General features: G+C 39.6%; 1 protein-coding gene across 1 annotated transcript in view; it reads right to left on the reverse strand.

The window, feature by feature from the left end:
• Positions 1–73: 73 nt before the first annotated feature.
• The window catches only part of LOC109971744 (melanophilin), a 39,896-nt gene continuing 14,234 nt past the window's right edge, over positions 74–25,735 (reverse strand). The window contains exons 3-14 of the mRNA XM_020620184.1: positions 24,105–24,326; positions 21,178–21,317; positions 18,264–18,305; positions 16,006–16,061; positions 11,766–11,907; positions 10,533–10,774; positions 3,707–4,003; positions 2,604–2,753; positions 2,449–2,517; positions 1,746–1,794; positions 1,197–1,291; positions 74–295 (exon numbers count right to left, since the gene is read on the reverse strand). Of these exons, the coding sequence (XP_020475840.1) occupies positions 269–295; positions 1,197–1,291; positions 1,746–1,794; positions 2,449–2,517; positions 2,604–2,753; positions 3,707–4,003; positions 10,533–10,774; positions 11,766–11,907; positions 16,006–16,061; positions 18,264–18,305; positions 21,178–21,317; positions 24,105–24,326 (1,531 nt within the window). The 3' untranslated portion in view covers positions 74–268. The remainder of the gene's footprint in view (positions 296–1,196; positions 1,292–1,745; positions 1,795–2,448; positions 2,518–2,603; positions 2,754–3,706; positions 4,004–10,532; positions 10,775–11,765; positions 11,908–16,005; positions 16,062–18,263; positions 18,306–21,177; positions 21,318–24,104; positions 24,327–25,735) is intronic.

Consider the following 25,735-nt stretch of genomic DNA (forward strand, 5'->3'; position numbering starts at 1 on the left):
GCAAAAAGGTGCATGGAACAATTTAGTGGAAATCTACAAATCACAATTATACCACCACATTTTTAGTGCATATCATGTGTAACTTAAACATATACTGTAAATATGATCAAAATAACATAACAATATCAAAATTACAGACTTTTAAACTAAACATGAAGCAGTTCCACCCCAGCTGGCACTCTTCAAATGTAAATAGTAAACTCCACAAGTGGAATTTAACCCATTCCACAGGAAAACTTACACAGTCACATAATGCTCAGCCTCCTCCTCATGAGCCCTGTGTCATTACTGGTTTCTGCAAGGAGAAACAGACAGTCACTGGCTGTTGGAGGAATAATTAGGCGGTCAATCATTTCATGTTTTGGGTTAATTATTTGATCGTTAGCCATGAACTCATATATAGCAACAAAGAGAGACAAAACAAATGAGAGCACAACAGGTTCATAAAGTCTCTGTTAAACTTGTAGGTGACTTCTGAATTATCATATGAGAACGTGAGTAATTATAAGCTGAAGAAATGAATTGTGTAGCAAGGAGGTACAAAGAGCATCTCCAGCTGTTTCCAGTGGCTTTTATAGATGCTAAATGGGGGTAGACACTGAATATGAAAAAAATCAACCTAGACTTAATTTAATATGTATAACAGTTTCCACCATGAACAAATTCTTCAAACTAGAAAAAAAGAGTAAGTGAAGTGAATAAACTGGAGAAAGTCTTTATGTTGAGCATACATTCTCAGTTCCTTGACTGAACACAAAGAAGCAAAAGTAAAAATATATCAGTTATTTCAAGCCACCACAGTGAACTCTGACTGGAAACCAGACACCAGGTGATCCAGCAGAAAAAGAAGACAAAACCCACATGAAGAGTTCATTTCCAAAATTAGATCAATTTGTAAAGGAATATTTATTGAAATGTTTGTGAAATGGGCTTCCTGGCGATATCTCTGCACTTAATGTACAGACATGGTATCATTTGTCTCATGTACAGTATCTTTTGGCAAGAGAGCAAATATGCATAATCCCAAAATATTAAACTTAAAGTTTAACATTACATGCCTTTAAGACTGACCATCGAGTACAGCCTGTGTTTGCGTTACTTAATTTTTTTGCCATGAATATTTTTTCCAAATGGTAACCGTGCAGTTTTGGAACTGAATTCTTCACTGTACCCACCACCACAGAGTGGGGTCATACCGCACAGGCTGCCTTGGTCTTCGGCTTGGCGACTGGGTTCCTCTGTGTCAGGGAGCCCCTATAGAGGGTGTTCCTCACAAACATGTCCACCTGGCCTGGAGACAAACGGCACCTACATTGTACATCCCATATTCTACTGGCTCTTTTTTAAAAGCACAGCTTAAAAGTTAGATTGCTTTGAAATTCAGTTACACACCTAAAGCAAATTTGGAACCTTGGGGTTTTGAAATTACAATAACCTTACTGTTAGGAACATTAATACAGTTAGCACTTGACTCCAAATTAATATTGTAAAAATGATTTATAACAACTATTCTGTCAAAGTATTCTAGCATTTATAGCACAATGCCCCTGTGGAGATTCTACATATAGAGAATAGGGGAATGTGCTATCCAGCTGCAAAGATTAAAGCCACTGAACAATGGGAAACAGTGTTCAGCTGTGCACAAATTGATCATCATATTCTCTGACTTTAACAGGGTCATGATGTTTTGAGTCAGCTGGAAGGCCCTGGGGATCATACTCAAGGGCAGCAGTGCTAGTTCTTACTTGTGGGAAAGTTCTGGGAAACTCTTCTTGCTTGGACTGGGATTGCAGACTGGAAGACATCAAAGTTGGAGATAAAGGGGAAGATAGAAGAAAAAAAAATAATGTAAGAATGTTGGAAAATTTATGACCTATTGTTTTTTTTGGCATCTTGGAGCATAGACACATTTATCAGAAGCTATTAGTATTATTATTATTGCTCGATTTGAATCTAAGAAAGCAAAGCTGCAGAACCATTATTTAAACTACCAAGTCAAGTTATATAGCAGGATCGAACTGTCCTTAGAATGCCTCTGCCTCTACACTCCAATTATTTGATTTTACACTAAAGGAAAAGTTGTATATATGCAAAAATATTCATATAATGATTTTAAACAGCTCTGACTTTGACTGAAATAAACTAAATGGCTTTTTTTTAAAAGAAATGAAGCGGGTTTTACATTTGATTTGTGTGTGTGTGTGTGAGGGTGTGAAGCATTGGTGTGTTCAACTCTATGCAGTCTGGTACATATAAAATAAAATAAAATATAAGAGGAGGGAGTATAAATAATAAATGATAAATATAAAACGTAATATTGATGATACTGAATATTAACAATGATGCAACCAGTTATAGCAATATTCAGATTCAGAATAAAGACAGAGTAATAGAAGATTGGGTCATAAGAATATAAAGGCAGCTTATAAAGGAATTCGATGTCTTTACCCTTTTCCTTTTATCCGCTGGCATGCCAGCAGCATTCAGAGCAGCAATCCTATCCTCTATGTTGGAGACCTGAGAATAAACAAATGTAACTACTCTGACTTTTCAACACATTTATAATATACCACCTAAGGATTCAGCTTCTGGCTTTCCTTTACCTCACTCTGAGCATTCTGGATGTTGGCAGCTGCTTGAGCTACCTTGTCCTCTAGCTCGACAAGTAAGGCTGTTGAGCCCGCGAAGCCTGCATCTGCTCCCTCCTCTTGGGGGTGCCAATTCCTCTCCACGCTTTCTGTTGAATTGCTTGTCTACATTATGAGAGATATAGAAGAAACAAGAAATATAAACACTTCAAATTACTGATATTTTAATGAATGATTTCAGTCATTTAATTACAACAAACATCAACCTGAGCAGCAGTATAACTTGACTCAATGCAAGAAACTTTCACAATAAAGCTGTGTATCCAAGAGGAGCACGATTGTTTTCAAATAAAGGTTTTACTCCATCCAGCCATGTGTGGATGCAGGCCATTTGGCCACTAAGTCACATAGGGTCACATGGTTCTCATTCATAACCACTCTGGAGTTCTCTGGACTGCCTCTAACTTCTCTCAGACCTAGGTGCCATTTTTAGCACTTAAAGGATCAAAACCCTAAAGTTAGGACTGATGCACACCTTCATTTTAGGTCCTGTACTGTGATGTTTTTTGAATATTGCTTCAGTTGTGTGTTTTTTTCCCGCTTCTTTGTAAAAGACGTGTTAGAAGTGTTATGAGCTAATTTAAATACTTAAGATAGGCTATGCACTTTGGACAGACCCACTGTATAGTGAACATGTCATTAGTCAAAGGAACACTGTAGCTTTGTTTCTTTGAAAAGAAATATATGCTAGTGAAATCAGTTCAGGAAACAGCACAACAGCTACAAGTACTAGTTATTTTTCTACACCATTCTCTGTTCAGAAAATCTGGGAGTGATCTTTGCAGGGGAAAAATAAAGGCTATGGCTGAGTGACTTGATTCATGACTGCAGCATGTGATGGATTCCAGTAGAGTTGGTATGGAATTTAATGGGCCAGCCTGTTTTTTAAAGCATAGAATGTGCAGTGAGCCAGATGTGCAGCATGTGTGCTTCTGATCACCTCTGTGGCAATAAACAAAGTGTCCATCCAAGAATGAAGGCTTGTATGAATACAGAATGTAATATTCCTCTGCTGATGATTTGCACATATAATTTTGACACAGATACAGTATGTCTACCTTTAGAGAGTCAGTTGGCTGAAGTTGCTTCTCCTCAAGTGTGGAGACCACGATGCTTGTTCTGGATGGGAGTCTGGTAGGTAGTTTAGAAGTCTTGGCATTCCCTTCTGGGCTCCTCCGTGCTGGCTTCTCTTGCAATGAGTGTGGCCTGTTGAACTCATCCTCATCGGAGGATAGACTGTGGTCACTAATCTTCTCTGTCATCTCGTGCAGCTTCTGTCTGAGTTGCTGCTCTTCTAGGTCCTCTTCTTCTTCCCACTGAGGAAGAGGAGAGGTGCTCTTTGGAGTTGGAGTAGCCTGGTTGGGGTGAAGGAAAAGAGCAGAGAACATGTGTCTAAGGAAAACTAAGTATGCCATTAGTAAAGGTTTACACTTTGGATTTTAAACGACTGGACTGTTAACCTGATGGGAATTTATTATTAAGCAGGTGTTATTGTCTCTCAGTGTTTCATTGTTTGTGTTTTCTCTCTTTTTTGTGGTTTTTGTGTTCAGAGTGCCTCAGTTTTCTCACACAGTCCAAAGACAAACAGATCAGGGAGGACCTTGGTGGCCTAGGACACTGTCAGTATAATCACAACACCCCTGGTAGAATTATTGGTGGAGACCATTGCATGTCACTAACCATCTCTCTTTCTCCCCAACTTATAGAGACAATTATCAAATAGAGATCTCAAGAATACTTGAAAAATTGGAGCTTGCCAATTGTTTACTAAACCTATCCACCAAACAGCAAATCTCCGATTGTAGCATCCTTGGTGCGGCAGACCCATCATGCTTTAGATTGCCCTCCATCTTGAAACACAGCTGCAGTGGAGAGATGTTTGGTACAGAAAAAGTTTAGAGGCTCTTATTTCCATAATGTATTTCCTTTGCAATAGTGGTGAAAGAAAAAAAAACAAGCATAAGTGCATTATGTGATTTAACATAAGGTACAAATGTTAGTATGCATGGCTAACTAGCTTCCAGCACTACCGACAGTACAGCCTTAACACTACTGCCAAAGCCATGCAGCATCTCATTAGCTAACTACATACATGTATTATCCATCAACTGCAGTGCACTCTGACTTCGTTGACTCTTTTAACATTTTATTATGTAGCCTGGCCGTTTTACAGAGTTCTTGTGTAAAATGAGTCAGAAAGAAACATTTAAAAGTTAACTAGAGTCTGAGATTCCAACCAGATTAATGAGCTGAAAAACTTTTTTAACAAGTGACATTTCAGCAATCTTAACCAATGGTCATTGTTCAAAATATGAAGATTGCATTTTGTTTATTTGTGTGAAATTCTAGATACTGTGCTTCAAAAATATACATTTTTGGGTGGTAAATTTGCAACTCTTTTTGTAAACTGCATGGAACAGCAAGCTTGATAGTAACAGCAACAGTAACTTAGGGGACTGGAGCTTAGTGGCTGCATTTGACCAATTGTGATGCCTTATTATCTGCTCAGTGCATGCTGGGATTGGCTTCTCATCCGCCATGCCACTCACACCCCTGTGATCTAAAGCAGAAATATTAGGTGTGGAAAAAGAGTACTGTAGCTGGCTGATACATCACGGTGTTGCATGGCCTCTCCTGATTCTACACTTAATAGATGAACATTAACACAGATTTGTTTTGTACAGACTCTGCTCTGAAAAAAAATTGCCAAACATGTGCTACATGTAAATTGATTTAAGCTGTGGTTTGCCACAAGACAGAGGGAAATGATGAGTCTATCAAATATTTGCCTCATTTAAAGCAGAATAACCACTAATTACCAAGTAAACTTAAGTTTACACCTTGCTGTTGTTGTGGTTTGGCTCAGTTTCTTGGGATACCGGCGAAGCTCACTTCCCAGTTAAAATGAGACACCAGCACCACATGATGAGAATATGAGTAACGGTGTTTCTCTCATTGCTGTCAGAATGAATGACTGCAAATAAATCGCTGAGAAGTTATTATGAAGGAAGGAAAGTGTTGTAAAAACCAAACAACTAAACAACCTAATAAAACCACAGGGCACATTTTATCTTTACCAGCAGGTTAGAGGAAATATCACATGCATTCACAACTTCACACTGTTCTGCTTCCAGCAGTTTGAACTTTCTGGCTACACTGGGCCAGTTGGTGTTTTAAGCTGAGTTTATTTTTTGGCCACTTTGGGCCAGTGTAACAGACTGTGAACGCAACACTAACATATTACTGACAGAACAACATTCATTTGGAGTCTGTGCCAGCCTCAGGCCTGCAATGAGTTTAGCTGATTAATTTATGTTGTAGTTTTGGTCTCCACCAACTTCTGATAAAACAGCTTTCTCTTTAGCTACTAAATGCTCCACAGCATATGCAGTTAAATCCAGTCAGCAAAAGAAAATGCTAATTCATGCACTTTTCCTCCATTGATATTATCTGAATAGTACATACATAGGTGCTGGTTCAGCTGATGGTTCAGCTAAGTCTCTGCCTTTAAAACCACTGCAGAAGATCAGAGTGCAACAAGGTGATTGGGCTAAAAGAGAACCACTCAAACTTCACTCAGTGAAAAAAAAAAAGAAGAAGAAAGCATGTTTGTTTTGTGTGTGCAGTCTCCTGATCACTACACAGATCTGAATTTTTTCACCTGCCACTCCTGCAGCAGAGTAAATACTTCAGTCACACATTTCATGTAGGTCATGATTCATTCACTTAGTCTGTTTCCCCTGCACTTTGTCACATTTTGTCTTTATTGATAGTGCCTATAAAAAGTATTGGATGTTTTACCACTTTATTGATTTTATAAACCAATCATGGTCAATATAATTAGGCTTTTTTGACAAAAAAATTACAAAAACCCTCTTTAATGTCAAAGTGAAAACAGGTTTCTACAAGGTAATGTCAATTAAATTAAAATATATAATGGGAATAAGTGCTTGTATAAATATTCACCCCCTTTAAAATGACTGACCTAATTCAACAGAGGTCCAGCCATCTGGTGCTAGTTGTCACACCTGAGTGCAGTGAATGTGTCTCAAGTGATTGTAGTATAAAGACACCTGTCTCTGGAAGGTCCAGTCAGTGGTTAGTCAGTGTTCCTGGCTACATTACACCAGGGAGACAAAAAGAACACTCCAAGCAACTTAGAGAAAGGGTAATTAAAAAGTATAAGCCAGCGGATGAGTACAAAAACATTTCCAAGGCACTGAACATTCCTCAGAGTTCAGTTAAATCCATCATCAGGAATGGAAGGAATATGGCACATGTCTAAATCTGCCTAGATCAGGCCATCCTTGGCAGAAGTTATACAAAGCATCAAGCAGACCATGACAAATCCAGTGGTGTTTGTGTACTCACAACAGCAGCTAAATGTAAGCTACAGCCAAGCACTGTGCACACAAATGGAAGGAGTCATTCCAGATAGTCTGTGAAGAGAAGGCCAAGTACCAGTATATACCAGTCAGAGGGCTGTCTAAGGAATGGGACAAGACTTCACTGTAATGTCCTCTTTATTTCTCACTGTCTGAATAGATTAACATACTCTGTATTATTAGTTGATCTGACCAGCTGAAAATGACTAATCACATTCCCTTGTGCTGTAAAAGGAAATACATATGTTCTTGCCAGTTGTTTTAATGTTTTTGGCTTAAAGGTTCATTCTCCTCCTTATCCTAATATTCTCAAAACTTCCTTCTATAACAACAGTCCTGAGGCTTGATGATAATTATGATTATATTAGTTAGTTAGATGATTATGATTTATGTTGGTTTGTCGGCAGTGGTGAGACATTTCATGAATTTACCTGGTCATTTGTTGAGGTGACCTTCTGCTCTAAGAGGAGTAGTGACATGATTATTGTCAAACCTGTCAGGGAGCCCTCTTGCCCTGTATGGAAGCATCAACATTTATAATGTTTCTCCACTCATTTATTCAAATTTTCATTTATTTTGCCTTTCATCTATATATTGTTAGAAATTAACCCAATTCTTTTGTTGGAAGCACGAGAAGTGAAGACAGGAGAGGACCGTTTAAAATCAACAAAGTTTACTGGAAGTCTGATCATAGGAAAGTCTTTATTAGCTGGATTCAGAGAGATAGAGCTCCCGCAGAAAAACTGGCTTCTGAATCCTGTTTTACAATGCATTTTATCTTCTTGGGCTGCTCCGCCTTGGACAGCATTCAACAGCTTTTTGATCCTATTGTCCATTTGATGTGAACCGGAGCCCCTTGTTAGAATGTGGTAAAGTCTAGGTATGTGTGTGTGTGTGTGTGTGTGTGTGTGTCTGTCTCTCAGGTGGCAGCTTGGTCTTAATAAAGCACACAGAACAATGGGTTGTCTGTGTTGCAGGCCCCCTGTGTGTGTGTGATGCCAATAAGTATGCTAAACTGACCAAGTGGTCATCTCAGGTTGTGAGCCCCCCTGTGTGTGTAAGACACCCCTTGGTGAGGCATAACTTGGGACATGCTATGTGGGTCTAGGTGTGGGCGTGAAACGGGCTAGCAGGGCTCTGTTAAAATGTAAATGGCCCGTCTGGTTGCCTGGGGGTGCAGACATTCTGTTATGGTTTAGTCCCCCTCACCAGGAGGGTGAGGGAGAACTGGGGTTGGACTCAAGATGGCTGACCCAGGTGCCAGTACAAAAAAGGAGGTTTATTAGAATAAAAACAACAAAATGACAACATAACAGGGTCCATAATACATACAACCAGGGAAGGGCAGTGATGTCTAGGAGATAAGGACGAACAGGTACACATACACACTAATGGCAGGAACTAGGATAGCAGAGGATGTGGACGAACAGGTGAACAAAAAGAACCAACGTACACAATCCAATCCACAGCACAGAGACTGTCAGCGTGGAAGACAAAGCACGTATTTCTGTGTTGTTAACCGCATAATTAGTGTGATAAGGTCAAGCCAAAACGCTCAGAGACTGTCAGCGTAGCATCTTACACACATCTAAAAATATGCGGGTCAAACACAACATTTGTAACTTACATAGGGTAAGTATTGTCCATTACATGTCGCAATGCTCCGGCCACGACGGGGCGTCTGCCAGAGGTATAAATAAGGAAGCCAACAGTCACTAATTACCCGATGCGACACAGCTGAGGCGTTGATCCCGCAAAAAGGGAGAGCAGGAGAGGGAAAGAAGAAAGAAAGAGAGGCAGGTCGCGCCGAGCGGACCTGACACTTTCAGAAGTTGCAGAAGGTTAGCAGATTCTACCTCATGAAAGGACCTAAGCGTCCTGCATGTTCATTTTGCAAATACATAACATAGCACTATATCATTTTATCAAGAATTTCTTTCTACACTCATTACAATTGTAAGACATATAAGCAAGGAGAATAAATGTATTAGAAAGTAACCAAAGCTCAGTAGTTCTGGACAATAATCAATACATCTGTAAAATGTATAAACAGGAAAAATAAAGTTATGAAAGGTAACTAAGGGGAACTAAAGGTATGAGAAGTAAGAATCACTTATAAGTAACTAGAGCTCATAAGAATCAAATCTTACAATATTAAACTAACTTTGCTTGTCACCGTTTTTGCCCCACATGTGTCCTGAGTTTGTGCTCATTGACTTTTGTTCCACAAACATAATCACACTGCACACACCATTTGACTTCCAAGTTAAACTGTTGGCTTGAATGTTTTCCAAATCAGCCTCAAACCAAAAGAAAATAACATCTGACCAAGCTTGGAACTCCCAGCCAATGAGAAATGTCACGGCTGTTTTTGATGTCTGACAGGCTGTACGTTTTCTTCGATGTCCTGTTTGTGTCTCCCAGTGTGTTGCCTAGCTGCAAGACCAATTTGCCAAGACTGAATCTGATAACACCATTCTTCTTTGTCACTGTTTCACCACTGTGATTAATAACTTCCTTTAATTTTATATTCCTTATTCCTAGTAACTACAATCTACTCATTCAGTTCGACAGAAATGAAACATTAACTTCCAGAATGTGCCCGACTTAACCTGAAGACATATGAACTCAAAACCAGAGGACAGACGAGCACAACTGTAAGAAAAGTAGCCTGGGCAAAGGAAACCAAACAAATGGTAAACAAAGTCTGTTTTTATCTGCTCATCATGAACAGACTAGCAACAGATGTAATCGTTTCCAGGGACTGAGTTGTATGCTAACACATAAATAGACACTGATGTAATAAATGTAACCTCCTTCTGATCTAGCAGCTGTCTCCCCAACATTACTCAACATGTCAGCTTGGTGAACTTGTGCGGATGTGTGTGTTAGAGTATCAGAAGGAAAATCCATTTGTTAGCTGTTAGAAATGTGACTCACAAACCACAGTTAATTGCTGTCATATACCAATTTAGTCCCTTCTCATATGATCCAAACCAGGCAAGATTAAATATATAATTTTTAACAGTTTTGTTTATTTGCTTCTATTAACAAACACATTTTTTGCTATGTTGCAGTGATCTTAAATCTATACCACCTGTACAAATCTTGCAAGCTACTACTCGATTCTGTTTAATCTAAGCCAAAGGAAAACTTTTTTATTAACCATCGTGTCAAGCTGGATGAGCTGTACAATATATCCATCAATAAAGTTGAATGCTGTCAGAGTATCTGTGACCACTGGGCTTGGATTATGCAAACTGACTGAACATTGTAATCTATGAAAGTAACTTTTCAGTTTGGGGTATCTGGGTAGTTGTATGTGTTAATAAATGAGGTGCGAAGGCAAAAAGTAATGAGTTTTCTCATCCCACAGAATAACAAACCTTAACTGATGATTTACAGACTCATAAATCAAATCTGGATTTATGAGTCTCACAATACACTTCCTGAGTGAATGTAAAGTTTTGAGGATATGAATATGAAGCAGGTTAATGACCTGTGGTGTGGAGTTCATGGAGTCCAGGCTGTGCTGAGTAGTGTGGCTGCAGGGGCCCAGATGAGACTTGAAGTGTGGGTCGGCCTGGCAGTGGCCTGTCTCCTCTTCTAAGTCACAAGGACTGGGCAGATAGCTGCTACTGTCCTGGTGGCCCCCTACACTACCGCTGCCATATGAGGAGTAGCTGAGCTGGGAGGCGAAGCAAGATGGAATAGTCTGATTGTCTGAGTATGCAAGGTCATCTAGGAAAGAATGAATGCATGATAAATAAAGTGAGCAATATTGCTGTTTTTTTTTCTTTTTAATCAAGAGTTGAGACAAAATTCAGTCATGTTTCAAAGTGAAAATGCCATTGAAGATAAGGGTAGTAACCAGGTTTGTAACAGATGCTACACAATACAAAAAGCTAAAAAGGTTCAGCCATATATGAGTTGAATATTTTAAATTAAATATGTTATTATACATTGATTGTAGCTGAACATCTTAATATTTTTAGGCTTTGAGCACAATGTTAAAAATACACAAGTACATCATCATCATCATCCAAGAGTAGAGTAGGTTTTACTACCACTAGATACTGGCCATTTGCTCGCATGGGCAGGTTTCATACATTTAGGACTTAATGTCAACAATGAATAAACATGCACTCCACCACCACCATATGCATCAGTTAGTCCGTCTGTTCTTCTATGCTGCTTTGGGATGTTCTAAAGAAAGAAATGCCAAAGCCGAGCAGTAACATTTCGCAAGTACAGTAAAAGGTGATCTTATCTTACAATGTTTCACTGTTACCAATGTGCTGAGACAGCTTAAATTAGGGTGATTTTAATTGTGGCTGGACCTCCTGCCCCCATACACATACATGCATTAGGAGACACGACAACATGGCAGCCACACTGACGCGTCGCTGTCATGTACAGCAGCGGCTCATGTGGATTCTCTGTGTGTATATATCTATGATGTAGCACAGGATGTAGCCTAGAATCGCTGAGAATATAAACAAACAAACACTGGCATTGTTAGCTAACCACTAGTCAAGTTAATTTAGTTAAACAAACACTGGCATAATGTAGCAACGTCAAACAACAGATTTCCTTTGTTATGTTAACCAAAAAATGACAACACAAATGTTAGTTTACCACATAACTAACAAGTGACTATCGACTGGTTTGACTATAAAATGTCTGCCTTTGTGTACCCTTGATGCTGTATATGTGACCTTCCTTTCTTTACCTTGATTTGGAGCCATTCCTGGGTCCAGGTCTTTGTGTTGCTCTTCCAAAATCTGCTGGAAAGTGGAGGCCATATCAGCCTCAGCGAGCAGCGACCTCCTCACACCTACATCCCTGACCATGATGTCTTGGGAGACTGTGGCCTGGGAGTGAGAGTGCAGAGTACTGAGCGCCATTGTAACAAAATACTCACATTAGCTACTGATGCCATTTCTGGTTAGCAAAAAACTACATACATAAACAATATATCAATGAAAGGAAGTGAGTGCAAGCAGTACATCTGGGGTAGTGATAAATGTATGCTTCAATAAAGTAATTATAACAATTTAAGATTTTTAGAAAGCCTTCAAAACTGATCAGCATATTGCATTTACAGTACCTACATGGTTAGTGAGGAAATTCATTTGTTTGTTATAGTAAAATCATTAATGGTAACAGATATTGTTATTCGGTAGTTAACATAGATAAATCAGTTTTATAGAACAGTGTATAAATCGCTTGAGATGGTTCAAATGGTGGCACAGCAGTGAATAAGGGTATACTGCTCAATTATTTTATTGTATATGAATGCTAGTTGAAATGTTGTCAACACTGCAACATCTACTGTACTTCTCTAAACATAGCAGAGCGTCAAATGTATTGCTTTATTTTTAATACAGCATAAACGTTTTAAATGGCAAAACAGTGTCGTTTAGCCAGTATCTTAAAACACTTGGTGGGGTTTAACTTAACACTTTGTGGGTAGCAAGTGGGTAGCAAGAGGGAAGTGTGGCCGGTGTTTTCAGTAAGCTACAGTAGCCTTCTGGAAAAGATGCCACTGACTATAAACCACAGGCAACTCTGGGCTTTGAACATGGATACATTATAGGAAGTACTTTCCCTGATTTAAAGATGGTGCTAATGAAAATTGACTGTCTGGTGCAGGAGCCAAAAGAGTTTTCTAGCTTTTGGTTTACTTCTGTGTTGTACTGCACTGCACATGTGCAAGTGTTTTATCTGCTGGTCCCACCCTCACACTCCTGCTCTGCCCCTGGACTTTACATTATGATAGTATCACAGAAACAAACTCACTATTCTAGGCTCAGAGAGAGTTTTAGAAATATAAGACCTTTATGGATGAAAAGTTCATAATACAAAGAATAAGAATTGACCTCTTTGAATCATTTTGGTCTATAGAAACAATGCTTGGCGGCACTGAACCCAGCTCTCATATATCTATGGGGCCAAATCAGTGAAATCCAGATGCTTGACACCACACCTCGACAGGCCAGCTTTAAATGCAGGCTATAATTTTAAGCAGCTTTTTGTTTGGTAAAATGTTGTCAGAGCATTCAGTTAATAAACTGACAAGATATGTTAGTGTCCAGAGAATGTTTTTAGCTACACACCACTTAACCAACAGACACACACACATTGATTTGCTTCATGTTTTGACTACTGCTATGACCAGCTGCAAAGCTGGTAACAGAGACGTCTCGGTTGACGTTTCTGTGTAGTATGGGGCTAGCCCAACCGAGGGGATATAATGTATAGGCCTGGTGGGTTCAGGGTCTTTCATCTTACATCTGCCTGCGAGCAGTTTGGAGGTGCAAGATATCTGAGAGTGTAATGTTAATTTTTGCCTGTGTTCATGGAATAAATCAGCACTGTTTTGTAGTTACTTGGACTGTCTCGTCTCTCAGAGTCAGTATGGTAAAAAGTACCGGGTACAACAATGTGAATGCTCAAACTAACTGTCTTGCCAATTGGCAAAGAAAGAAAACAGAAATAGGCTTAAGAAGAAACAGACAGGAAGCCCCTTATAGATACGTGTTAATTTGTTTGGTTTGGGGAAAAGCAGGTTGTGGTTAGTTGTCCAGCTTCTACCTGATTTGACCGTCGGCTTGATTTGATGAAGTAGTTGCAGCCCAGATCAAACTCAGAGGGGTCGACAGTTAGCCGCCTTTTCACCTTTTTTATCTTTAAACAGCAGAAAACATCACCACCAGAGATGAGAGAATAAAAAGGTAAAGAGGAGGAGAAAAGGAAACGTGTATATCTGAGGACAGTTGAGGAAAGATATGATCCCAAAGAAAAATCCTCTCTGCTGCTCAAGATTTCTCACATAGATATAGTCTTGTGTCCACAGCCCAAAAGTAATGTAGCCACCTTATTGAGAACCATTGGGTTGTGTTGTGAAAAAGCACTTCTGACTGCTCTGGCGTTGTTCTCAGTCTTCAAACATCTGGATCATCCTGATAATTGTTTTTCAAACTAACTGCATTTCCTATCCAGGAAGCAAGAACTGACGTATGTTCTACAGTATGCTGGTAAAACACATGCATAACATTAACACACTATTTTCTATGACAATTTAAAGCTTTAGAAAGTAAAGTTAATATGCAAATAATTAGGTACCTTAGATGTTTGGATTCTTATCCATCAAGTAATACCATCAACAAGGAGACTGACTGGTTCCAAATTCATTCTGTAGCATGACAACAAGCCACAGTTATAAAGAACTATATTCACATATAGTGAAGATCTCACTTGGCCCTGGTGGTCCCACGATCGTGTCATAAGAAATGGGGCGCTGCTCTTTCGCTGTGTATGGCTCCAGACTCTGGAACTCTTTACCCTGAGTGCTAAATCAGTTTTAAAGACTCACCTTTTCAAACAGGCGTCCAATGTTTAAATTGCTTTTATTTGCCCAAAGAGACCTCTTTTTGTGTAATGCTATGTATATTCTGTTATAAGGATGTTTTAGTGTTTTATTCTGTTACTTGTTACTGTTTTTTTTTTTCTATTGTTCACTGGCTACTCCAGCTCTGTTGTATAGCACTTTGTCGTCTGTTTTGGCTCAGACTCCATTCCATTGCTGGCCTTTGTTGAAAGAAGAACAAGGAGTCCTGCCAGAGATGGTCTGGCCCCACAGAACCCTGATCTCAACACGATGGTGTCAGTCTGGGATTACATGCAGAGACAGAAGATGCTGAGACAGAGAAACCACAGAAAAACTGTGGTAAGGTCTCTAAGATGCTTGGGACAATCTGCCAGCCAATCAGTCAACATATATATCAATATAAAACATAATAATGAAATAAAATGTGGACAAAAGGGATATGCAATTTGTCAAGACATTAAAACCCAGCTCCAAAAACTGTCCTGTATTTGCACTGTAATTTGGATAGGTGAAAATGAGCTCAAAAGGCAGTGCTCTATTTGGACCAGTAGAGGGCACTATGTCTAAATGAAAGTCAAACAAAGGTTGCAGGATGCACCAGTTGGCCTTCTTGTAGTGAGCATTTTTATAACATCCATTAGAATCTGTCACATAAGATATAAATAAGACCTTAATTGGTAGTCACACTCTGAGACAAAGACACAGCATCCAGAAACCCCACAGAACCTAAGAGCCCTGTCAACATTTTTTTCTACTCAAGGGCTGCACTGATTGAAAACAAAGCAAAGCTCCTACATTACACTCAGACTGTGGTTCAAACTATACTAGTCTTGGTTTGATGGCAAATTCCAGTAGACTCTGTGCCCCTTTTTACAATCTCATGACTTGAGCCAAAAGCTCTTTATCTAGGCTCCCACTCTTTAATGTGTGCAATTATGTGTGACAGCCTGGTTTTTACTCAAAATACATGGTGGCCAGTGCTGGTTTGACTGAGCCTAATCGCCAGTTGTTCATGAGAGCTGGGCTATATCACGCAGATAGTTCTGCTTTTCAACAGAAGCAGGACCTGCCAGCATGACAAATGTCAGTGCTGACCACAGCGGAGCCTTATACACACCAAGTTGTTTTAAAAAAAAACCTGCATACAAATGATCTGTGTTGCAGATGAGCTTTGGTTTGCCTCAATCAAAAATATTTTAATTAAGAAACATGAAACATATTAGGGGCAGGCAATAAATCAACAGACCTTAAACGAATCAGGTATTGTTTGTATGTTTGAAAGTGTCATGGTCTCAACTGAAATTAGTAGTGACAGATTCCAGAGCTGTTCTGCTGTATGAGCACAAACTGATATCTGCATCTTGTTTTAAGATGGCTATCACAGGAATGCTATCTGCTGACCACAAACTCACTAAAATGTAAATACTTGCACAGTGCCTACAAGCTCCAACTTTATTTAATATTCTTAACAAGAAAAGCAAAGATTAGGTATTTAATAGGAAAACAAGTTCTGCAAAGAAGCACATTTACTATTAGTTCTTCAACTCTCAGAGAAATGTATAAAAATTGTGTACCATACCTCTTTGTAGTGTAGCGAATCACACACTGCATCCACACTGTGCTCCTCATATCCACCTGGTGATAAAGGCAGACATGTCAGCGTTAGCCTAAAGCTTCTTAGAATAACTGAATGGCCACTTATTGCACAATAAAATGAACACATATGGCACACGAGTAAAGTCATGAGACATTTTTCTATGCATTTGTGAATCTCCCATGTGAGCAAACATAAGATTAACATTCTGCAAAAGAAGTCCACCAACAGGAGTGATGTTTACACCTTGTTCAAATATTGCAGCTCTTAACCCAGTCACCTTTGTCTTTACAGCAAGACACAAACTGTATTTCTTCCTCCAGGCAGAGAAACTACAGCACAGTGAAACAAAAGAAGGAACATTGTGTGTTTTGTGTTTATGAGTAGATTGCAATTCCCTCTTGGATACAGAGAGAGGGGAAAGAGGAAACATGAAGCAACATAAACTTCACAAATGAGTTTCCCAGATCAGCAGATACAGTAAAGTGACTGAGCTGACTGCTTGTGCAGAACCACAGAACAGCTTAGGTTCATGCACATTTCAACAGTTAATGCAGGGCTTTTCTAAATTTGGGAACATTCATTAATTTTAATTTTCACAAACTATAATCTGCAGAAAAAAATATGCAGATGAACACAAAACACACTAAAAGAGTACCATCCATAATGGCAAAAAATGGGTAATACTTTAGGGCGTGTCTAAAGTTGTTTAATACACATTCTCAAATAAATGTGCAATTATTCAAACTACCACAAACAGACTAACATATACACAAGGCCTTTGGGGTTGTGAGGCCTCCTAAGCTACTTGCCTGCTTTGAGCTGTTGGTAATGCAGTTGTGTGTCTGTAGCCAGGACTTTACACATACATTACTGAAGTCAAGGTTACAGGTCACCCATGGATATTTTCAGAAAATAAAGCCAAAAGCTAAACTAAATCTGGGATAATATGGTGGTTATGCATCCAAAGTAGTATTTTTAGTCATGTTAGCAACATGGCTCTGGACATGGCAATGTCAGGCAGTCAGTTTGGTCAAAAACTAAAAAGCTCAACAACTGGGCTAATACCATGATGTTTTTATTTATTGATTTTTTGTGAATTCTAATGACATTGGTGACCCCCAGATCCTCCATGGGTAGCTGTGGATCAGGAGGTAGAGCGGGTTGTCTCCTCGCTAGAAGGTTTGTGATTTAATTCCCAGCTTCACTAGTCCACATGTCAAAGTGTCTTCGAGCAAGACACTGAATCCCAAGTTGCTCTCGGTGATACTGCTGGTGTGTAAGCATGTGTGTGCTTGGGAGTGTGAATGGGCAGATGGTGTGAAAGCACCTTGAGTGTGCCACAATGCAAAGAAAAATCACTATACAAGTTTAAGTTCATTGTGATGCAGCATTGTGCTGCTAGTTCAATCTGGCACAGCTTTTACTGCACTGGTAAATCATATACCAGCCAAAACATTTCTGGTGGATTATTTTGTAAGGTGGACACTGTATTTTGCTGTTTTCAGGAGTTGAAACAGTTGACAAATAATCTTCCAGAGTTCTGTGCTGTATTCTCTGACTTCTAACACATACATCTGTTCCTCCAACTGCACTTCCCAGATCATATTTCATTGTCTCCCTGGTATGTGAAGCAACACTCCCCCACCAGTGCAACATTTATTTTTTATTTTTTTAAATGGTGGGCAAATGTCTGAATGGTTAGCACTGCTGCCTCTCAGCAAGAATGTTCAGGTTTGAACCCGGGCTGACCCAGTGCCTTTCTGTGTGGAGTTTGCATGTTCTCCCTGCCCCTCTCTCTGGTTTCTTTGGCTTCCTTCCACACTGCAATGACATACAGCTTAGGTTGACTGGTGACTAAATTGCCCCCAGGAGTGTGTGTGGTTGTCTGTCTCTAAGTGTCAGCCCTGTGATAGACTGGCGACCTGTCCAGGGTGAACCCCGCCTCTCGCCCAGTGTCAGCTGGGATTGGCTCCAGCCCCTCCGTGACTCTCTTCAGGATGCACGTGAGAATACAGCCTAACATGCTAAACTGAGCTGGTAAGCCTGGTAAACATAACTGCAGGGCTAAACACTGGCATGTTATAGAGCTGTAGACTCTTGTTTTTGGGAAACTTGAGGCTAGATTGGGTAAACAACACCAAACTATTACGAATAAAGAAAAAATGAGTTTATTAAAATAAAAAATATATCTAGCGGTCAACACTGCTTAAAGTTTCCTCATGTTCATTTTATTTACTTACCGTGGACCTCAGCCATGTTCTGTGTGTCATATTCACAGGATTCTGGAAAACACAAAGATGAGAGAAGGCATCACTTATCTGGGTTTAATTACAACTTCATGCAACATATACTAGAACCTGACATGGCTGTTTTAATTACTGTCTGACTGAAGGAGGTTAGGTCTGCAGTTTTGCCAAGTATTAACAGCTCAGCAAAATGAGAGAATTCAGGCTTTCCTTACTTTTCACTTAAAATAATGAGAAGCAGCAGCCGTAGCAGCAATAAAACGAGGAGCCAGAGTTAGAGACAGCCAACTAACTGAGTTACATAGCATGTGAACAAAAGCTTTGTTGTAAGCATCAGTGTTACATTTCCTCATATGCAGAAAAATGCTGTACACATAGGATGACACCCTCCGAGCTTCGGGGGCCCAACGGACCAAAGCAGAACACACACAGCAAAAAGACAGCAGAAGACTGTGAGAGTGTGCAGTCATGCATGCTGAATTTAATCCAGATGGTCACATGAATCTCTACATGTGGTGAGCTGCTAATCATTTTAAACATAATGCAACTGCTAACATGCATATTTATGACCATGTCTTATAATGACATCTTGCATCTGTGCACCCTCTGTGAGCTGGATTCCACATAAATACATGAGGAAAAATGTTTGGTTCTCCCTCCTCTTTCTGTTTGTCTCTCTCTCTCTCTGCTTCTGGTCGCAGGAGCCCTATAGCACTAGTTCCTTCATTTCCAGGCACAGAATGGGAGACATGTGACTGGATGATCACAGGGCGCCCTGGGCTCAGCCAGCCAACTGCCTCCTCTTTTTTCCTTCCTTGAAATTCTCAAGTGTGACTCAGCACAAACAGTACCCTGAGTCCCAGCTGTCTCTCTGTAATTCATTGACCTATGATCTCATTTGTAGACCTGCTGTGTATAATAATGCTTAAAGCTGATATACAGTGTACTTCAAGAGCACTTGTTTTATCGCATTGTGTACGCTTTGGGAGTGACCACACCTACAGTAGGATACCGGTGGTTCTGTGTGAGCAGCTTCAGATTTGGATGAAGCTTTATACTGCTACTGCAAAGGACTTTAAACATGAGCAGCAATCATAAACAAGACTTTTCACTACATTAGTATCTTTGATAATATCTCTAAAGAGACAGCAGACAATTTATATATCCCATAAGGCAGTTAAGGACAAAAACCTGACACCAGAGGACCTGGCCTTAAACATCCAGGCCTAAGATTGTCAGAGCACTCAGCACAGCTGTGAGGAGCCAGAGCCAGAAAAACAGGAAAGATGGAAGAGACTAAGCCTCCGTGACAAATTTGGCAGCATGATGGCAGTTTATTATCTAAAAACCAGAAAGGAAGTGTCATTCTGGTGACTCAGTGTCTCAGAAATGAAGGGTCTCATAGAGAGATATGTGGCAAATTAAGGGAAAACACAAACAATATGTATCTTATTAATCAGACTCAGAATCAGCTTTATTGTCCAGGTGTGTTGGACACAAGAGGAATTTGACTCTGGTACAACGTTCTTCTGTAAAGCAACGAGTAGACAAGTAAACAATGTCAGCTGAAATTGGCTCCAGCCCCCCCGTGACCCTCTTCAGGGTAAGCTGTATAGATAATGGGTGGATGGATGTTTACAGGTATTTCACAAGCAAACAATCAAAGCCAGCAGCACAGAAACAGAGCACTTTGACAGTCATGCACCAAACGTCATTCCATAAGCTGATGCTTCAGCACTGATGCCTTTTTCAGAGCTTTTTGTTAGAATATTCTTCTTAAAGTGTAAACTAAGAGAGGCTCTGTCTATTCTGTTCCATTGCTCTGATGGGTTCTCTGTGGGAAATATACCCTATACAGTTCACGATATGTGCAGAGCCAAGAGTCAAATGAGCTGTGATCATACTGTAGATTTTGAATACCAGAGGTGGGAAGCAACAAAGTACAGATACTTTGACCTGAAATGCTTTAGTTTTGCAATAGCTTTTAATAGCTATTAATATGACGTGAGGTTCAGTTAGGTTTGCACAGAAGGACTACTGTTTTTTTTTACTTTTATACTTCGAGTACATTTCAGAGCACTTTTTTTTTTTTTTAACTTTTTCTCAAATAAAGATTTTGAATCAGTACTTCTGCATTTACCAGAGTCTTTGTTCACACAGGTATCTGCACTTCAAATGTGTGTACTTTGCTGAATACTGAGGATGTTTATTTATTGACACAAAATGCTGTGTATTTCTGGAAGCTTTATACATCATGTGATTTGTACGGTTCTTATCACTCTGAAGAAGGCAGCTGAAACATCAGTCCCCCCCCACCAATTCCCTTATCTACACTAGGCTGTCTTGGTAAAGTGTTGTTCCAGAACAGCTTCAGTGTTCCTTGACACAGTTCATATACATGTATATGTGAGGCACTTGTCATCATCACGATGTTTCACAAATCTAAAGATGCCCACATGAGATTCCAGAGACTGAGATACATGTTACATGCCGTTACAGTACAATATGCAGCTCCTTGAAGCCTCTGATTTATTGGGAATTTCTTATGGTAAACTCAAAGAAAGAAATACTGTTACAGTTGCTCCTTCAAAGTACAGTAATCTTGAGCTGAGACCTGCCATTCAAGTGTTCAGCCATTGATTTGCTCTGCCTAACAAACATTCACAACGTTCACAGCTGCACAGAATAGGCAGTAATCGACTTCTGGCCTCTGAGCAGCTTCAATCAGCTGGTGGGGCTTAAAGTCTTTGCTGAAAGGCCACATACCAAATATTTGGTAAATAAAGGGGAAGTTTTATTCACTTACCACAGAGAGTAGATCAAGGATTAAAAGAAGTTTCCAAAAACCATTGTAATAATAAGTCACAAAACACAAAACCACCCACTGAATACAAACTGGACTACTCACCTCCAAGGTCATGCTCAAAGCCACTGTGTTGTCCTTTTAGCCTCCTGTAAAGTGATCGCATCACCTTGGCACTGCCGAAGCGCTTGAAACGGGCATGGACTTTTTCATGATACCACTCCAAAGTGCAGATCTTGAGGACCCTGTTCAAGGAAAAGAAAACACACTGATGGATTTAGACACAAACTACATTCAGTTAGTTTACAGAAAACATACATATGCAGTCAGCAAAGACTGATTATGCTTCTTATATCACACAAAACAATACTGTGTACTTCTTGTGCGAACTGTTGACATGAGAGTTTAGCAAGAGATGCACAGCATATGTTCCAGATGCTGGCTGAGTTTGGTGAAAGGGCTCTTTAGTCTCATCTGAGCCAACAATAGTATGATGACTACATATGGAGCTGGAACAAAATGTACAGTATTACAATCTGCTGCTGAAACCAAAAGCACCTGAGCAGTAGAGGAGAACAAAACATTTATCAAATGCTTTGCAGGTGCTGTCGACGTGTGTTTGTGCAGTCTTTCCAAGTGCTCACAGATTGTGTTGTTCTAGTCAAGATAAATAGTGTAAAGTAAAGAAAGCAAGGAATTCTTTATTAGTTATTAATGGCTTGTATTTGTTATTTATGCTTCCCAGACTGAGTATGTTAAAACTACTTCAGCAACACCTTCTTACATCTGCACTGCAACAAATATTGAGACACCCCAAGTTAAACCAAAGTATTTTACCACAAGCTGCTGAAAAACATGAATTGTGCTGTATTTATCTGCCACTCACACTATAGTGTAACTTCAAAGCATAGCTCCAATGATTCTTTGACTTTGCAGTCAGTTTTCATCATACTGACTGTCATGAACTGGAGAGCACAGACGTGTTCAATCTACAACCCCAAATCAGGAAAAGTATGTAACATCAAACTTATTCAAATATCTCTGGCGTCAGCTCAGGGTTTCTGGTCCCACAAAGCTGGCTCAGTTTTAATTGGGCTCCATCACCATGGTAACTTATGCTACATGGTTAACCTGCTCCAGGTTAGTTCACAGGATCAAATCAGAACCCGTCAACAGCCAGACCAGTGTTTGGGAGTAGTGAACTACATATAATTGAAGTAGTAGTTTAACTACAGTACATTTTGCAGTAGCTTGCTGGTAGTTCACTTACATTCATATTTGCATACAGATAGTGATTCAAGTAGAACAACTATTTTTGTGTAGTTAACTACTGAAAGAACAAACAATTTAGCGTCATAAAAGGAAAGGAATGACAACTTGTTTATATGTTACCCTGCTGTGTGCCAGCATGGGCAGATTTCCAACACTGGCACAGACATTTTTGGTGCCAAACAAAACCACTTACTGGATAAGAACAGATCACTAGAAAAACTGAGTGGCTATTCATTCAGAATCCTAACAGGGACAAAACAAGTGACATTAATATGATAAATAATAAAGAAGAATATATATTTTCATAGATCATTCATATTGCTGTGCTGTTTCAGGTTTTCCATGGGTGGTTTAAAGCAAAGCTTCTAACAAACTGAGATGATTATGTCGAAGTTCTCCAAAAGAGTTCTCTTAAAACTAGGAACATCCTTGAAATCAGTCCCATTTTTTTCAGTTCACACACAGCTTGGTTTCTGTTTTTCTTTAGTATTGTGACAGCTCTCTTTACTTGATGGTGGCATATATGCATGCAGCAGCCCGGGGCCCTCGGCTTCAAAACAAAATTTTGTTGAACGTGTCAGAATGTTACAATGACAATAAATAAAGCTTCTTCTTCTTCTTCTTTACTTATTGTTTGGTTGTCCTAGGTGGGCAGGCTTTAGACGTTTGGCAGGAAATGCATTATGTAATACAATACAGTGAGAGTGTGTAGATTACATGTAGTTGCTATATGCAGTAGTCAGTTAATAACTAATTTCTACAAGCCCTTTGTACTATGTCAGCTCATTGGGTAAATAGTTTGTGGAGGAAGCAAGAACATTTAGGGTTCATGGCCTTTTTGTTTAACCCATTGGGTCATCTTGATCTGGAGATGACCTGTTAACTAGATTCGGGAATTAGCAGGGGAGCCAAAAGTGAGCAGTGTACAAAAGGAGGCAGTATGCTGCTGCAGTAGTGTAGAGTAGAGTAGTTTAGTGCGTGTGCAGGCGGAAGAAGGACGTATGAGTGAGACCCCGGCCGGGGAGACGTGACAGACTTGACTGTACTTATGACCTAAAAGACTGACTGACTCTGTGACTATCTTCTTGTCCAATACAGCATTGATTTCCTGTAGGAATGCTGACTCTGTCCCCTATCTCCTCTGTTTAATTCTCTGCCAAACTGTTGATCTGTCTCAAATGATTGTAATATATAATGATCATTGGCATTTTAGTGATTCGTCTGTGAATTAATTTAGCTTGCATCAGGTCCTACCAACCACAAATTGTATTAAGATGATGGGTGTCATCTGTGCTGGCTGCTCCTCCAGTATAAGTAGTCGGAGGCAGTTATTTTAGTCTCATCCCTCCCTTTCATATGGTTTACTATTTGAACCAGGTTTGTTATTGTTTTTCTTTGTTCACTTCACTTTCCACACATTGATACACTTCATTCACCACCTTATTTTAAATAAAGGATTTTTAGTTTTCAGTGGTTCTATATGACTGTATTTGTAACGAATGTTGGAGCCTTGGGCTAACGAGCCAGTGGCAACCATCTGTTGATGAAGCAGTCACACTCGTTTGCCCCTGCCTTGCCTCTTGACACCAAAACATTTTGAGTAAACTGTGTTTTGAGCGAAAAACGGACACTTTAAATGGATAGCTACTAGGGAAATTGATTTTTTGGTGTCATTTTTCAGTTGCCAGTCAGGGTGCTGACTGTGCTGGGTTTTGAATGACTACAAGTTTCATGTCTTTAATTTGTCATTTCCTACCCACCTAGTCATGTGACAGGGATCACATACCCAGCCACACCCCTTGAAGTTGTAGTGGCTGCAGGACCTGCAGATGTACAACTGGCAGTCCAGACACTGATGCTTGCTGTTGACCAGGAACTTGAATGGCTGGAGACATCGAATACAGTGAGACTCGATCAGGCTGGTGTGGTTCCCCAGTAGCTCTCTCTTGCTGTCTTCTTTCTCAATCTGGGTCTTTAGCTTTCTGAAAAGTTCAGAGTAGAAAAGTGAATGCATGGTTTAATAAATGTATCACAATCTTAGTCCATACATGAGGGTCAGAATTTTAGGAACACCTCTGAATATAATGTAGTCCAGTACAACACCACCTTTAACTATGTCCTCAATAATAAATATATTGTAGAATATATACATTTATGACATTTAGCAAAAATGGAAACATTTTGAGCTTTATAGACACAAATATTAAGGTGGAAGTGTTGCATTGAAGTGCATACAGTTCTAGCCAGGGAGTGTAGAAAGCAACTCTTCACATTCATTGTCAATTTCTGAAACTAATTTCATTAGAGGTTCCCCATTGAACTCATCTACAGAGAGTTTCCAGAGTTGCCTTTGTGATTCTAACTTGTGCGTACCAGACTGCTCACACAGACTTTGCCTCCAAACCAAAAAAGACATAAAACAGCAACAATAAAAAACAAATGTATGAACTGAACCATGGCTTTGGAGAATGCATTCTTAGTCTGGACTCATGGTTTTTAGATTGAGTTTACTTTGTCATCTTGTCTTTGTAGCACCATATTGGTTTTGTCCCACATCTGTTATCCTCACCAGCGTTGAAATCTGCTTTGTTTAGCCACCTCCATAGTTGCTTACCTGATTGGTTTGACAGATAATGTTGTGTTCTTCCTATAGAAATCAGTTTTTTGTCCTCCCCTGTTATTCTTACACACCACCCAGAGAGGTTTTTCTCTACCTAAGTTAAATTGACCTAAGTTTAATAAACAGTGCAACAAGTCTCTGATTTGCACTTGAGTCCTCTGTTTCATCTGTGACAAACTGCATGTAATTTTTAAAATTAAACTCAAAGGCTGAAAGGCAGGCAAATGAACAACTAACAAATCTTAGTAAAAGAACTTGTCTTTGGTGCTTGTGGCTTTTTAAAATAATATGATATAGGTAGTGAAAACTCTGCAAATGGTCAGTCTTTCTCTCCAGAGACAGAAATATCAGGTCTGTTTAAATGGCTCCAATGGCCAAAACATGCCATTATTTATTGTTTTCATCCATTTGTAAAAGCACGGTAATAAAACAGAGCTGTGCTCACCAATTTTTGGTTTATATTCTGAGTCAAGACTGGCTCAAAACGCTGTTGATGCACTGTTTACCTTGAAACAAATTTTTCTGTTTATGTATGGGTTAAATAAAAAGGTACACTGTGTAAATAAGACATCTTTAGAGGGGCTAGAGGGTGTATTGTTGAACCCTGGACAGAGCAAGGCTACAGCTGTTTCTCTCTGTCTAATATTTATGCTAAGCTAAGCTAACCATGTCCTAAATTACTCATCTCACTCAGAAACAAAGCAAATAAGCACATTTCCCCAAAATGTTGAACTAACAGCTGGTGAGCTCTCATGTAAAACATTAAAAGGT

The sequence above is a fragment of the Monopterus albus genome, unplaced genomic scaffold (genome assembly GCF_001952655.1).
Source record: "Monopterus albus unplaced genomic scaffold, M_albus_1.0 scaffold234.1, whole genome shotgun sequence".
In the NCBI taxonomy this organism is placed as follows: Eukaryota; Metazoa; Chordata; class Actinopteri; order Synbranchiformes; family Synbranchidae; genus Monopterus; species Monopterus albus.